This window comes from Lepidochelys kempii, chromosome 1 (genome assembly GCF_965140265.1).
Source record: "Lepidochelys kempii isolate rLepKem1 chromosome 1, rLepKem1.hap2, whole genome shotgun sequence".
Taxonomy (NCBI): domain Eukaryota; kingdom Metazoa; phylum Chordata; order Testudines; family Cheloniidae; genus Lepidochelys; species Lepidochelys kempii.
This window is the reverse complement of record NC_133256.1, coordinates 198175452-198191537: the sequence shown is the minus strand read 5'-3', so window position 1 is coordinate 198191537 and position 16086 is coordinate 198175452. Positions and strand designations below refer to the sequence as shown.

Below are 16086 nucleotides of genomic sequence, written 5' to 3'. Positions count from 1 at the left end.
ACCCCTTTACAAGCTACAACAGTAGCCTGCTCCAGTCTTAGATTTTTGAACTTGATATTTTTGGGGGAGTTCTTGTTTTTTTCCTACCACGATAAGCCTTGTTCTTGAATTCCATGGATTTCTACCATACCAAAGATTGTTAAATTAATTACAGGAGAGGGAAAAAACACAATACTTTACCTGCCCGGGAAAATGCTACAAAAGTAAAGTATGTTTGGTGGTGGGAGACCAGGTGTCCACCATCACTCTGGAAGGAACCAAATGTAATCTAATTGGAAAGGCAACAAATTCCTTGCAGATGTGGACATGTCATTACTAAGTAATCCCATTAGACCTCATATTTTTCTTTTCATAGGGGTACTTGAAAAGTTTGACTCCATGCTCTCAAAAGCAAACATGTCACTGGAGCAGCTGAAAGTCTGCACAGCGTGTTTATGATTGTTTCCCTTCTCCAAACAACCAGCATTGCTGAGGGCCAGAGGGGTCTGGCTGGTGCTGTGGCTGCTTTCTCTCTCAGTTAGATTGGGCAAGCAACTACGCCATTTTCCAAGCGTTTACAGTTTATTGGCTTTAAAGGAAGTGTCTGTTTCCTTTACCCAAGATGTCATCAAAACCACATTATAATCCACGGGAGATTTACCTGGCACCTCTGAGATTATGAGCAGTGCCGTTACAGAGTCAGAAAAGCAACTGCAGAATTGGAAACCCACATTTACCACTCTCAATACCTTCCAGTTGAATGTGGTCATTTTAAGGCAGAAATGAAGTTTTCTTGCTGACATATACCCCAGTGAATACCACCTGACAAATTCAGTCTCCATGGCGATCAGTCAGCCACTGTGCAAGAGATCCTAATTCATTTAATGTTGAAAAACGACCTACCACTATTTCAGTCCTTCCCCTTTGCAGAATGGGCAGCAGCTCCCAGATCACACAGAGAACTGCATCATGCCAGCGTCCACAGGCCTTCAGCTGAGATTGTGGCTTGTTGTGTTAGACACTGTGCATACACATGATAAGACATGGTTCCTGCGCCAAATAATTTATAATCTAACTAGACAACAGAGGGGAAGGAGAGGTGAAGTGATTTGCCTACGGCCACCCAGCAGAACTGGGGATACAGCCCAGGACTCCTGAGGCCCAGTCCAGTGTCTCATCCATGCTGCCCCCATAAAAGGCTCATTGCCTTTGCAGCGGCTCCAAGCGCCTTGTAGCTCTTGAATCCTTAGCAGCATTCCTCTCTTGGAGCTCTACTAAAATCATGCGCTAGGCTAGAGCCTCTCGTGAAGCATTACTAAGAGGAGACCTCCCTTCGCTTTTCAACACAGCCTGCTTGCTAGGAGGGGATACCCATAATACCCAACTCCAAAAGTACGAAAATCTTCCTCTCTGTTAAACAAACAATTAACTCCCATGTGCTGCAGACATGCCACATGAAGCCATCACCACCTGTAATACAAAATTCCCCTTAGCGAAACCACATTCTTTATGCAACTACAAACAGCACCTGAAGCAACACGGTCACCCGTGGGCCACTGCTTATCCTGAGAGATCACGGGTATAAGGTCAAAGTTCCTGTGCCTTCATAGAATATAAGGCCCCTGCTTTTGGTCACGGCTTCATTGGAGGAAGAGCTGCATGATAATGAGGAAAGACCAGGTCAAAGAGCGGCTTCTCATCTCACTGGCCATAGGTTGTATAATAAATCTGCAATTTACCAGCAAGATAAGGCATCATTAGCAATACAGCCGCTATTGGGGAGGGGGAAAGAGGCGCAGAGGATTGAGCTGTAGAGTGTGAGTCAAGAACATAAGAACGGCCCTACTGGGTCAGACCAAAGGTCCATCTAGCCCAGTATCCTGTCTTCTGACAGTGGCCAATGCCAGGTGCCCCAGAGGGAATGAACAGAACAGGTAATCATCAAATGATCCATCCCAGGTCACCCACTCCCAGCTTCTGGCAAACAGAGGCTAGGGACACCATCCCTGCCCATCCTGGCTAATACCTATTGATGGACCTATCCTTCATGAATGTATCTAGTTCTTTTTTGAATCCTGTTATAGTCTTGGCCTTCACAACATCCTCTGGCAAGGAGTTCCCCAGGTTGATTGTGTGTTGTGTGGAAAAAATACTTCCTTTTGTTTGTTTTAAACCTGCTGCCTATTAATTTTATTTGGTGACCCCTAGTTCTTGTGTTACAAGAAGTAGTAAATAACACTTCCTTATTTACTTTTCCACCAGTCCTGACTTTATAGACCTCTATCGTATCCCCCCTTAATCATCTTTTTTCCAAGCTGATAAATCCCAGTTTTATTAATCTCTCCTCATGCGGAAGCCGTTCCATACCCCTAATAATTTTTATTGACCTTTTCTGAACCTTTTCCAATTCCAATATATCTTTTTTGAGATGGGGCGTCCACATCTGCATGCAGTATTCAAGATGTGGGCATACCATGGATTTATATAGAGGCAATATGATATATTCTGTCTTATTATCTATTCCTTTCTTAATGATTCCCAACATTCTGTTCGCTTTTTTGACTGCTGCTGCATATTGAGTGGATGTTTTCAGAGAACTATCCACAATGACTCCAAGATCTCTTTCTTGAGTGGTAACAGCTAATTTAGACCCCATCATTTTATATATATAGGTGGGATTATGCTTTCCAATGTGCATTACTTTGCATTTATCAAAATTAAATTTCATCTGCCATTTTGTTGCCCAGTCACCCAGTTTTGAGAGATCTTTTTGTAGCTCTTCACAGTCTGCCTTGGAGTTAACTATCTTGAGTAGTTTTGTATTATCTGCAGATTTTACCATGTCACTGTTTACCCCATTTATGAATATGTTGAATAGAACTGGGCCCAGTACAGACTCCTGGGGGACACCACTATTTACCTGTCTCCATTCTGAAAACTGATCATTTATTCCTACCCTTTGTTTCCTATCTTTTAACCAGTTACCAATACATGAGAGGACCTTCCCTCTTATCCCATGACTGCTTACTTTGCTTAAGAGCTTTTGGTGAGGGACCTTGTCAAAGGCTTTCTGAAAATATAAATACACTATATCCACTGGATCCCCCTTGTTCACATGCTTGTTGACCCCCTCAAAGAATTCTAGTAGATTGGTGAGGCATGATTTCCCTTTACAAAAACCATATTGACTATTCCCCAACAAATTATGTTCATCTATGTGTCTGACAATTTTGTTCTTTATTATAGTTTCAACCAGTTTGCCTGGTAGTGAAGTCAGGCTTACCGGCCTGTAATTGCCAGCGTCACCTCTGGAGCCCTTTTTAAAAATTGGTGTCACATTAACTATTTTCTAGTCATTTGGTACAGAAGCTGATTTAAATGATAGGTTACAGACTAGTAGTCCTGCAATTTCACATTTGAGTTCCTTCAGAACTCTTGACTGAATACCATCTGGTCCTGGTGACTTATTACTGTTTAGCTTATCAATTTGTTCCAAAACCTCCTCTAATGGCACCTCAATCTGGGACAGTTCCTCAGATTTGTCACCTAAAAAGAATGGCTCAGTTTTGGGAATCTCCTCACATCCTCAACTGTGAAGAATATGCAAAGAATTCATTTAGTTTCTCCGGAATGGCCTTATCGTCCTTGAGTGCTCCTTTAGCACCTCGCTCGTCCAGTGGCCCATTGGTTGTTTAGCTTCCTGCTTCTGATGTACTTCAATTTTTTTTTTTTTGCTATTGCTTTTTGAGTCTTTGGCTAGGTCTTCTTCAAATTCTTTTTTGGCCTGCCTAATTACATTTTTACACTTCATTTGCCAAAGTTTATGCTCCTTTCTATTTTCCTCACTAGGATTTAACTTCCACTTTTTAAAGTATGCCTTTTTGCCTTTCACTGCTTCTTTTACTTTGTTGTTTAGCCAGGGTGGCTTTTTTTTAGTTCTCTTACTATGTTTTTTAATTTGGGGTATACATTTACATTGAGCCTCTATTATGGTGTCGTTAAACAGTTTCCATGCAGCTTGCAGGGATTTTACTTTTGACACTGTACCTTTTAATTTCTGTTTAACTAACCTCCTCATTTTTGTGTAGTTCCCCTTTCTGAAATTTAAATGCTACAGTGTTGGGCCGCTGTGGTGTTTTTCCTGCGACAGGTATGTTAAATTTAATTATATTATGCTCACTATTACCAAGTGGTCCAGCTATATTCACCTCTTGGACTTGATCCTCTGCTCCACTTAGGACAAAATCAAGAATTGCCTCTCCTCTGGTGGGTTCCAGGACTAGTTGCTCCAAGAAGCAGTCATTTAAGGTGTCAAGAAACTTTATCTCTGCATCCTGCCCTGAGGTGATATGTACCCAGTCACTATGGGGATATCTGAAATCCCCCATTCTTATTGAGATTTTTATTTTAATAGCCTTTCTAATCTCTCTGAGCATTTCACAGTCACTATCACCTTCCTGGTCAGGTGGTCAGTAATATATCCCTACTGCTATATTCTTATTATTCGAGCATGGAATTAATATCCATAGAGATTGTATGGTATTGTTTAGTTCATTTAAGATTTTTATTTCATTTAACTCTACACTTTCTTTCATATATATAGTGCCACTCCCCCACCAGAATGACCTGTTCTGTCTTTCTGATATATTTTGTGCCCTGGTATTACTGTGTCCAATTGATTATCCTCTTTCCACCAAGTTTCTGTGATGCCTATTATATCAATATCCTCCTTTAATACAAGGCACTCTAGTTCACCCATCTTATTATTTAGACTTCTAGCATTGCTATTTAAGCACTTTAAAAACTTGTCAATTTTTAGCTGTTTCCCATTACATGATGTAATTGAATGAGACTTTTTTTCATTTGACTGTTTCTCATCAGATCCTACCTGTATTTTATCATCTTCCATCCTCTCCTTCTTACTAGGACATAGACAATTTCCATTAGTGGATCATCCCCTAAGGTATGTCTTTGTCCGAACCACGTGCTCCTCCGCACCTGTCGGCTTTCCCCCAGCCCTTAGTTTTAAAACTGCTCTACAACCTTTTTAATGTTAAGTGCCAGCAATCTGGTTCCATTCTGGTTAAGCTGGAGCCCATCCTTCCTGTATAGGCTCCCCCTTTCCCAAAAGTTTCCCCAGTTCCTAATGAATCTAAACCCCACCTCCCTACAGCATCGTCTCACCCAGGCATTGAGACCCTGCAGTTCTGCCTGCCTACCTGGCCCTGTGCGTGGAACAGGAAGCATTTCAGAGAATGCCACCATGGCGGTCCTGGACTTCAATCTCTTACCTAGCAGCTTAAATTTGGCCACCAGGACCTCTCTCCTATCCTTCCCTGTGTCATTGGTACCTACATGTACCACGACCACCAGCTCCTCCCCAGCACTACACATAAGTCTATCTAGATGTCCTAAGAGATCCGCAACCTTTGCACTGGGCAGGCAAATCACCATGCGGTTCTCCTGGTCATCACAAAGCCAGCTATCTCTGTTTCTCATGATCGAATCGCCCATTACTAACACCTGTCTCTTCCTAATAACTGGAGTTCCCTCCCCCAGAGAGGTGTCCTCAGTGAGAGAAGGATACCACAACATCATCTGGAAGGAGGGGCCCAACTATGGGATCATTTCCCTCTGCTCCAGTTGGATGTTCTCCTTCCCTAAGACTTTTATCCCCCTCAACAGCACAGAGGCTGTCAGGCCGGGGGTGGGACCATTCCACTGTGTCTCAGAAAGTCTCACCTATGTACCTCTCTGTCTCCCTCAGCTCCTCCCGCTCAGCCACCCTGGTCTCCAAAGCCCGTACACGGACTCTGAGGACCCAGATCCCCTTGCCCCGCATGCACACATACGCTACCTGCCCATAGGGCAGAAAATCATACATGCTGCATTGGGTTCAATAAACTGGATAGCCCCCACTCTGTAGCTGGACTTCTGCCTGCTTTATCTTTTTAATCCTGAAGTTAGTTCCTTTGCTGATGTTTTGTGCTTATCAGGGGGTGTTTTTCTGGCTTAAGTTTAAAGAAGTTTAAGGAATGGGAAGTGTATCTAGCCCCCCCTTTCTGCTCCCCCTCTGCAAAACTCCCCAGCACTACACATAAGTCTATCTAGATGTCTCGAGAGATCCGCAACCTTCACACTGCTGCTTCTGTTTGCTAGCTCCTTTGGTCACTTACGAGTGGGCTTTTTAAACAGATTTTTAAAGGACCCTCGCTTATATTCCCTGCTTATATTAACTGACCCTGCCATTAACTCTCTGTGAGAGTTTAGGGGAGTCATTTAAATTCCCTTGGCCTAATTGCCAAAGATGCTGAGCATCTGCAGGTCCCATTGACTTTGCTGGGTTTGTGGGTGCTCAGGGTACTTCTGAAAATCAGGCCACCGCTGCCACAGTTTCCTCATCTGTAAAATAGACATAATGCTACTGACCCACTGTGGTCAATTGCTCCGAGATCATGGATGAGACATGTTCGTAATTATTGTTTATTATTACAGACCTCTCCCTGGGTTGAATAAAATAACGTTACCCGTACTTTTAACCTCTTATGCAGTTATTCTTCCCCAGGGAGAACAAAACCCTACTTTCAAGCTAAAATAAAGATCCTGTTTCAGATGCAGCGCCTTTAAACACGCCTTTTATGCAACACATATCCTGGCCCACCCTACGACTTGTAGAATTGAAGTCACGATACACCAAAACCAAACAAACAAAACTCTAGGAAATATCTAGGTGCCAACATGAAGGACAAAGAGGAAATCCATTACTAAATATATATTCATGTAGTCCCGCCAAGCTCCACATACACACAAACGGATGCCTGCTTTTCTTCTGTGCATTTCTACATTCGAACCCAGTCCCCGAGACGGATTCTGGCCCCCATCAGCTGAACAAGCACATCCAGGACAGTAGAACTTTCTAGTTTCACCCCCGGAGGAGTGCTCTGCTCTGCTAATGTGCCTCAACGCTGACCAAAAAGGAGATGATAGTTCACATTTAGATCCTTGGCCTTGCTTCTGAGACTGCTGCCGACAAGCAGTGATGCAGACACCTGGACTGAGACCACCGAGGTATTCCACATAGGCCATTGTACAACATTTAAATGGTAATAACTTACATTCACGACCAGCCTGGCCTGGCCTTGAAGTAGCAACCTCCAGCAGTGGTGAAAGGCTCCAGATCCATTACCAATCACATAAGCCAGCCAGCTCAGTTTGAGAGATTTTTAACCATTTACATACATTTCATCTCTGTTTCTGGGAGAAAGACCCAGGTATTGGAAAGGACCAGTAGTAACATGCAGAGCATGATCTCTCTGTGTTTTGGCTCCCAAACTCCAAAAAGGGGTGAAAGACAAAGGGCGGATAATAGCACACCACCCAGCAATTGGATTAATTATTTGCATCTCTCTCTAAAGGATAGCATGCAATCAGGCTGACCTTGAGACATATGGGCTTACGGGAAGAGTTACATAAACGAGCACAGCTAACGTCAAAGAAAATAGAATTAGACAGAAAGACCTAAGTGAACTTGAACCATGCTATCCTAGCCCTATTCATAACATTCCTCTCCACAACAAAAGGGGCTCAGGAGCATTTGTATTCATAATAAAGCAAAACTCAAAGGCTTCAGCCTACATCCCATTAGTTTTGGTAGACTCATGGGGTTGATGGTAGGGGCTTGATTCTCATTTACTCCATTCCCATATTTGGGGCAGGAAGTGTGGAGGGGGGAAGGGCAAAGGTAGCTTTAGATGACCTTTGCACTCCCCACATTCTGATATGGTGCAAGGGCCTGCCTAGCCCACACCGTAAGTTAGAGCATCCCTGAGGCTGCTCTATCTTTCACTCACGGTGCAAGGGCCTGCCTAGCCCACACCGTAAGTTAGAGCATCCCTGAGGCTGCTCTATCTTTCACTCACCTTCCCATGGCCCATTATGGACTCTGGGTGTAGAGAATGGTCATTGTGTAGTGTGTTGTGGCCATGCCCCTGACATGCCCATTCCACCTCCCATACTGGAGCCTGAGAACAGGGACAGTATTGAGCTCTTATTCCAGCTCTACACCAGCTGGGGAGACCTCCTGCACAGGGGATATCCTCACGGAGCGATTTACATCTACTCAAGGGCTCCTTTACACTGCTAGAGTGACTTACTGTAAGAGAAAATCAGACCCTAGATAAGACAGTAACATAAATATTCAAAGTCAAGTTGATTTGCCCATGCTGCAAAGTGTCTGACATTGCTTAAAATAATACATATTTAGGGCTTCTGATTTTTGCTTTTAACCAATAAATACTGATAAAACACCCCTGACACAAAACAAGAAAAAATAAAAAATGGGTATTTATCCAGTAAACACCAAACCACCCCCCCCCTGCAATGATGGTATCTAAGAGTTTATCTACACAGAGCAGGAATACGGACTATGAGGGTGTGATTTTGAAAGCGCCCTAACGTGTTGCACATTAATTGCTCTGAGTAAACCTCGCTGGTGTGCACTAAAGGTTCTCTCGTGTGCTGTAAAGTAGTTCTTTTGGAAGCTTTCAGAGAGAGCACTTATTACAGCATGTACTACTGTAACCAGTAACACATGGATAGGGTAGGAGGTGGAATGGGCATGTCAGGGCCAAGGCCAGAGCACGCTACACGTGACTATTCTCTACTGCCAGGGTCCATAATGGGCCAGGAGAAGCTCAGTGCAAGACAGAGCATTGGCGCAAGATACATTAGAATTGGAAAAGGAACAGAGAAGGGCAACAAAAATGATCAGGGGTATGGAGGAGAGGGCATGGGATGGATAACTCGATAATTGCCTGTTCTGTTCATTCTCTTTTGGAAGACAGGATACTAGGCTAGATGCAACATTGGTCTGACTCAGTATGGCCGTTCTTATGGTCTTATGTGATATACATTGCTTATTACAGTATATACAAAGAGAAAGCCCTAAAAATCCCCAATTTTTGGACATCTACATGAAATTCAAAAATTGTTAAAAATTCCTCGCCAATGCTATTAATAAACCGTGAAAAACAGAAGCCCTAGATATATATTTAAGAGCATGAAGGCAGATGTCCCCAAAGCAGAAATAATACAGTGCCTGTTATCAATCACAATAATACTCCTCCAACTAAGGTTGCCACTTGGGAACAACTGAAAAGAAATTTTGCCGTGTACGCCGCACTCGTATTTGGGATGGATCAGTGTTCACGTCACACCCCCTGTCAGTACCCTGCCCAAACTGAGGAAGCTAATGATCCAACCGATGGACCAAATTCAGCGATGAATTCCAGTCATGTGTCACCTGAGTAGGTTTGCCAACTTTCTAATTGTACAAAAACAAACACCCAGACCTCACCTGCCCCTCCCCTTCTCTGAGGCCTTGCCCCCACCCCATTCCACCTCCCAGCATTGCTCCCTCTCCCTCACTCACTTTCACCCAGCTGGGGTTGGGGACTGGGAGGGGGGTAAGGGCTCTGGCTGGGGGGTGCAGGCTCTAGGATGGGGCCAGGTATGAGGGGTTTGGGGATCAGGAGGGGCCTCCGAGCTAGGGCAGGGGGTTGGGGTTTGAGGGGGTTGGAGGCTCCAGAAGGGAGTTTGGGTGCAGGAGGGGACTCCGGGCTGGGGCAGGGCTGCAGGAGAGGGTTCGGGGTATGGGATCCCAGCAGCATTTACTGGCAGCTCCCAGGAAGCAGCTGCCAGGTCCTTGCTGCTGCTAGGTATATCAGTGAGGCTCCTCACACTGTGGGTGCGCTTGCGCCTGCAGGTGCTACCACCCCGCAGCTCCCATTGGTCGCGGTTCCCAACCAATGGGAGCTGCTTAGCTGGTACTCAGGGCGTGGGCAGCGCACAGAGCCTCCCATGCCGCCCATGAGCCTAAGGGCCGCAGGGACCTGGTGGCAGCTTCTGGAAGCCACGCAGAGCTAGGGCAGGCAAGGAGTCTGCCTTAGCCTCAGGCCCCTACTGTACCACCAACCAGACTTTTAACGGTCTGGTCAGCAGTGCCGACCAGAGCCACCAGGGTCACTTTTTGCCTGGGCATTCTGGTCAAAAACTAGAGGCCTGGCAACCCAACACTTGAGGCACATTGTGCATACGCTAAGAGAATGACTCTGGGCCTGATCCAGATCTCTTCAGGGACTTCAGTGGGAGTTGAATTCAGACCTATCGCCCAAATCCTCTCATCCACAGAGGACACCTCTGTCTCCTTCCTTCTATCAGAAAACCCAGCTCAGCAATCATCCATTCCCCTGGCTGTGTTATTTCTCCCTTCGGACAGGTGTTCTGTTTGGTTGCCTGCAGCAGCTGACTGTATCAGTGATGAAATGTTGTTGTATGTGGATCATCACTTAACAACAAGGCACCACAGAGACTGGGTTGAACGCCAGCCCCCTGGCTGGAATGCTGACGAGGATGCTGTTACACCGACCTGATCACACACTTCTCAGATAAGACCAGGCAGTGTTGCACTCATTCTGCAATCACTAATTTGTTTGATGATGGTGTATGGTTAGGGATAGGTGGCAGAAGAATGCCTGTGGGGTAAAAAGGAATCCGCTCCTGATACCTTTAAGGTCTTAAACATCCGCATCAGAATTCTAACCTGATTCTTATTTTCATTTGCCCGGGAATAATATTTTGCCAACTGTGATGTTGCACTGGATGGTCTTTTCCTTTCATTTTCAAGAGCAGAAAATGACCCGTAATTAAGTCACATCTGCTATGTACAGAGAAAACAAACAGCTCAATAGTATGGTAAACAAAGTAATGTAAAATGCATTTAATCATACAGCCATTGGTGGTAATTTCAGAGAATTTTTAATCACAGAAACAGTTCTGGAATAAAGCAGCCTAAGCTAATATGTAAACATGATCTTTTTGAAAAATCAGATACACTTGCCTTAAAATATTCTTCCAGTTTCTGATAGTTCCCATAGTTACCGGTTAGGGCCCTGATTCACCAAAACACTTAAGCATGTGCTTAATTTTAAACATGTAAGTAATCCCAATAGTACTATCCCTATTCAGCAGAACATTCAAGGATGTGCTTAAATCCCATTGACTTTAATTGGGTTCAAGCGCATAGTTGAGGGCTTTGCTGAATAGGGAGGGGGCTATTTGTGTGTGTAAGAATGTCCTTAAAGACTTTGCTGAATTTGCTGGGGCCTAGATCAGGGAACGGGGAATTAGAGCTCCTGGGGTGAAGTCCTGCTTCTATTAAAGTCAGGGGTAGTTTTGCAATTGACTTCGATTGGGACAGAATTTCCTCTGAAACCTGATTTATCACTATTTTACTTCAGATTCACATGGATATAACTATGTTTACACCTGCATAAACCCAGTGATGAATCCAGCCTCTTGTCTCCATTCCCAACCTCCACCAGAGTCTTGATGGATGACCTTGGGCAAGCTGCCTACCCTCTCTGTGCCTCTGTTTAGTCATCTGTAAAATGGGAATAATACTACTTGCCTACTTCCCAGGAGGGTTGCTTGTAACTATAATTCAATTAATGTTTGCAGAAGCACTTTGAGATCCTTGGATAAATTACACTTTACACATTTAATCCAGATCATTCTCTCTTAAAGCCTGAATACAAACCGGGAGGAAAGAGAAGAAAGAGGAACACAATAGCTGTTATATGCATACGTATAAGTCATAAATGGAGACATGGTTGTATTTATTTGACTTGGCAATATTTAGGACACTTTGCAGTACTAAACCAAACAAACTGATATGAGGAAAGTAACAGACACAGAAGAAATAGACAGGCATTATATTCTTATTCAGATTGCCTTTCTCCCAGAGTTGCTGCTATGTTTAATAATCAGACCTACTCTACACAAGCTAAATTCTTTGTAATTGCCTAAAGGATTCCAAGAACAAATTGCATGCAAGAGAAACAAAACCATGTTATGTGTAGGACTCTGCATTATGATGTTGTCAAAGAATAAGAACTTTCAAAGAGTAAAAACTTTCAAAGAAATAGAGGTGAAGATTCTGGCACTTGATCTGCACTCAGTTAATTCTATTTCATTCCTCATTTCTTCCAAAAGGTAAATTGTGTTTTCTTTTCCCTTGACATAAAGTCTGACAGCAGAGCAGCCGGGACACTATGGAGAAGATATGGACATGATGATGTACACCTATGATCATTACATCCGGGGAGCAACTACTACCTTCTCTGCTGTGGACAGGTTTGCTTTTTGCTTTGTGTTGTTATTGGAAGTGGGAGAAAAAGTGGGTATTTTCCCCGCTCCTCCCCATCTGGAATATAGGGTTGCCATACTGGATCAAACAATGGTCCATCAAATGCACTATCCCTCATCTGGGGAAGTCCATCATGCACCTGGCTAATTGTTATGGGCTGTACATAGGGGAGGGGAGGAATACCTTCCTGTCCTCAGTGGTGATCATCTTAGCTGAGATTTGATTAGTAGGCACAACTACAAGCATTATTAGCAGTGGGCCTCAGCCAAGAAGTTCACATGTGGATCTGCGCTCCCCCAGGTTTACTGGTGTTTGGATCTAGAGTTTTGGCTCTTGCCTAGCTCCGGATACTGTTGTTTATAAAATTATCCAGATCTTTAAAATTCCAGCTTGACTATCCCATACCCCTGGAAGGACAGAGGTGCTCATTTCAGCCCACCCTTCATGAAGGCTACTGGGGAGCCAGCAGGTGTGTAGGGCGCTTGGTGTTTCCCTCAGGCCACACAGGACTGCCAAATGCTGCGCGCTGTGTCTGGAGACACATCTACTGCTCCTTCTGCTCATTTGCATGCTCAGTGTGTGCGCGCCACACTGCATCAGCCGCAGGTGACCCACATCAGATGTATGCTGCTTCCTGACAAATTAGAAGCCAGGCTTTTACGGTTCCAGAAATGAAGGATACAATGCCCTCAATCCCCTGTTACGCTGGCGTCAATTGCCATAGCCACAGAGCCCCTGAAGACTGCATTTTGCCATCTTTAGCTTGATTAAGGTAGACAGTTGCTAGGTGCTATCATTGGGGGTACAAGGAAAAGAGGACTGGAACTCCTCTTCCACTCCCAACCCCGCCATAACAGTAGATATATCCCCCCTGAAGCCTCACAGCAGTCCTAATATCACACCTCCCCCGCTTTTATATATGGTGATTGTATGATTATTTTCTCTGATCCATTGAGTAGAGCCTAGTGCTGGTGACTGGCTGCTGGTTGGAACTCCTTTAAGCAGAGTACCAACAGGAACAGATCATTGGTCTGACCCGGTACAGTAATTTCCATATTCTTATAGACATGACTTCAGATTATTCCCCATGCCTGAAACCAATTCTTATAATTTACAGTCATGTAAAAGGGACTAAAATGCCTGTGTTTGTAGACATTCAGGGAACTTACATTAACAATTGAGGGTATTTCAATTGCATGTTTTTCAATATGCAAAGAGCTACACTATATGTTCAATCTAAAATTGTTTTCTTTCATCTAAAATAAAAGTAACAGAAAGGAACAAAAATAAAGTCTTCATGAGAGAAGACAGACAGTATGTGCATCTCCCCTGTTCAGGGTGATGCATAAATACACAAAAAGAAAAGGAATACTTGTGGCACCTTAGAGACTAACCAATTTATTTGAGCATAAGCTTTCGTGAGCTACAGCTCACTTCATCGGATGCATACTATGGAAAATACAGAAGATGTTTTTATACTCACAAACCATGAAAAAATGGGTGTTTATCACTACAAAAGATTTTTATGGCTGACTTAGAACAACGCTTCCTCAGCTCTCGTCCCCTAACGCCCCTACTCTACTTGCGCTATTTTGATGACATCTTCATCATCTGGACCCATGGAAAAGAAGCCCTTGAGGAATTCCACCATGATTTCAACAATTTCCATCCCACCATCAACCTCAGCCTGGTCCAGTCCACACAAGAGATCCACTTCCTGGACACTACAGTGCTAATAAACAATGGTCACACAAACACCACCCTATACCGGAAACCTACTGACCGCTATTCCTACCTACATGCCTCCAGCTTTCACCCTGACCACACCACACGATCCATTGTCTACAGCCAAGCTCTGCGATACAGCCACATTTGCTCCAACCCCCCCGACAGAGACAAACACCTACAAGATCTCTATCAAGCATTCTTACAACTACAATACCCACCTGTGGAAGTGAAGAAACAGATCGATAGAGCCAGTAGAGTTCCCAGAAGTCAACTACTACAGGACAGGCCTAATAAAGAAAATAACAGAACGCCACTAGCCGTCACCTTCAGCCCCCAACTAAAACCCCTCCAACGCATTATCAAGGATCTACAACCTATCCTGAAGGATGACCCAACACTCTCTCAAATCTTGGGAGACAGGCCAGTCCTTGCCTACAGACAGCCCCCCAACCTGAAGCGAATACTCACCAACAACCACATACCACACAACAGAACCACTAACCCAGGAACCTATCCTTGCAACAAAGCCCATTGCCAACTGTGCCCACATATCTATTCAGGGGACGCCATCACAGGGCCTAATAACATCAGCCACAGTATCAGAGGCTCGTTCACCCGCACATCTACCAATGTGATATATGCCATCATGTGCCAGCAATGCCCCTCTGCCATGTACATTGGTCAAACTGGACAGTCTCTACATAAAAGAATAAATGGACACAAATCAGATGTCAAGAATTATAACATTCATAAACCAGTTGGAGAACACTTCAATCTCTCTGGTCACGCGATTACAGACATGAAAGTTACGATATTACAACAGAATAACTTCAAAACCAGACTCCAGCGAGAGACTGTTGAATTGGAATTCATTTGCAAATTGAATACAATTAACTTAGGATTGAATAGAGACTGGGAGTGGCTAAGTCATTATGCAAGGTAACCTATTTCCCCTTGTTTTTTCCTACCCCGCCCCATTCCTCAGATGTTCTTGTTAAACCCTGGATTTGTGCTAGAAATGGCCCACCTTGATTATCATACACATTGTAAGGAGAGTGATCACTTTAGATAAGCTATTACCAGCAGGAGAGTGGGGTGGGGGGAGAGAAAACATTTTGTATAGATAAACACCCATTTTTTCATGGTTTGTGTGTATAAAAACATCTTCTGTATTTTTCACAGTATGCATCCGATGAAGTGAGCTGTAGCTCACGAAAGCTTATGCTCAAATAAATTGGTTAGTCTCTAAGGTGCCACAAGTCCTCCTTTTCTTTTTGCAAATACAGACTAACACGGCTGTTACTCTGAAACCTATAAATACACAAGTTATGCACACAGGGAGAGTTCTTAGTAATTGCAGAATATAGGAAGCAAAGGCACAACATCATAGCTACATACACAATCATAATGTGACTGAATAGCACCATCCCTTCAATAACTTAAACGTGGATTGGGCCAAACACTGGTGAATATTCTGTACTGTAGATCAAGCTGGTTCATTAGTGTAAGGACCCATTCACAAACAGCTTGATGAATCAGAAGCTGGGTTTCAGGCAGAAGGACACACAGAAAAGGGAAACCCTATTAATCTACTGGGGAATTGGAAGGGGGACTGTAGAACCCACGGTGTTTCATAAGGCCCAATATGGAGTGGTTTAAAATAGAGAATTTTACCTATAATGAGCCTGATTCTTCCACCCCTTTGACACAACGTAAATGCAGAATAACTTCACTGAAATCAGCAGCGACACCGATATAAAACATAGGGTAAGTGAGCAGCTTGAAGCATGCTGCAAGTCAGGCACAGAGAATTAAGGTTAATGAAATATAACACTGATTCCTTTCCAGAGAATGAGTTAATTACTTTGTATCAATCATGCCAGACCCTTATTTACCATTAGCATTCGTTACCACCTTATGAGCAGGGCTCTATGTACAGTGAGATTATACTGGCATGCAAATGGATATCATTGGTCTGTTTTTGAAGTTGCTGCATTATTGTGCTCCAAAGTCTCCACCTTAAACTAAATTATCTCTCTAGCCATCATGGTTGCAGAGATAACCTTCAAAATGTGAACCTAATGTAGAAAAATGCAGCGCCCAATTTGTAGACAGTCTGAAAAAATAGGCCTGAGAAGTGTGAACAGCCCCCATTAATCCAATAGGGGTGTTGA

The 16086-nt window shown here is 43.8% G+C and overlaps 1 protein-coding gene across 2 annotated transcripts in view; it reads left to right on the top strand.

Annotated features, from left to right (window-relative positions):
- DPT (dermatopontin) overlaps positions 1 to 16086 on the top strand; it is a 47866-nt gene that overhangs the window by 26618 nt on the left and 5162 nt on the right. For both annotated transcript variants that reach the window (XM_073308035.1, XM_073308026.1), the window contains one exon: positions 12064 to 12171. In XM_073308035.1, the coding sequence (XP_073164136.1) occupies positions 12064 to 12171 (108 nt within the window). The remainder of the gene's footprint in view (positions 1 to 12063; positions 12172 to 16086) is intronic.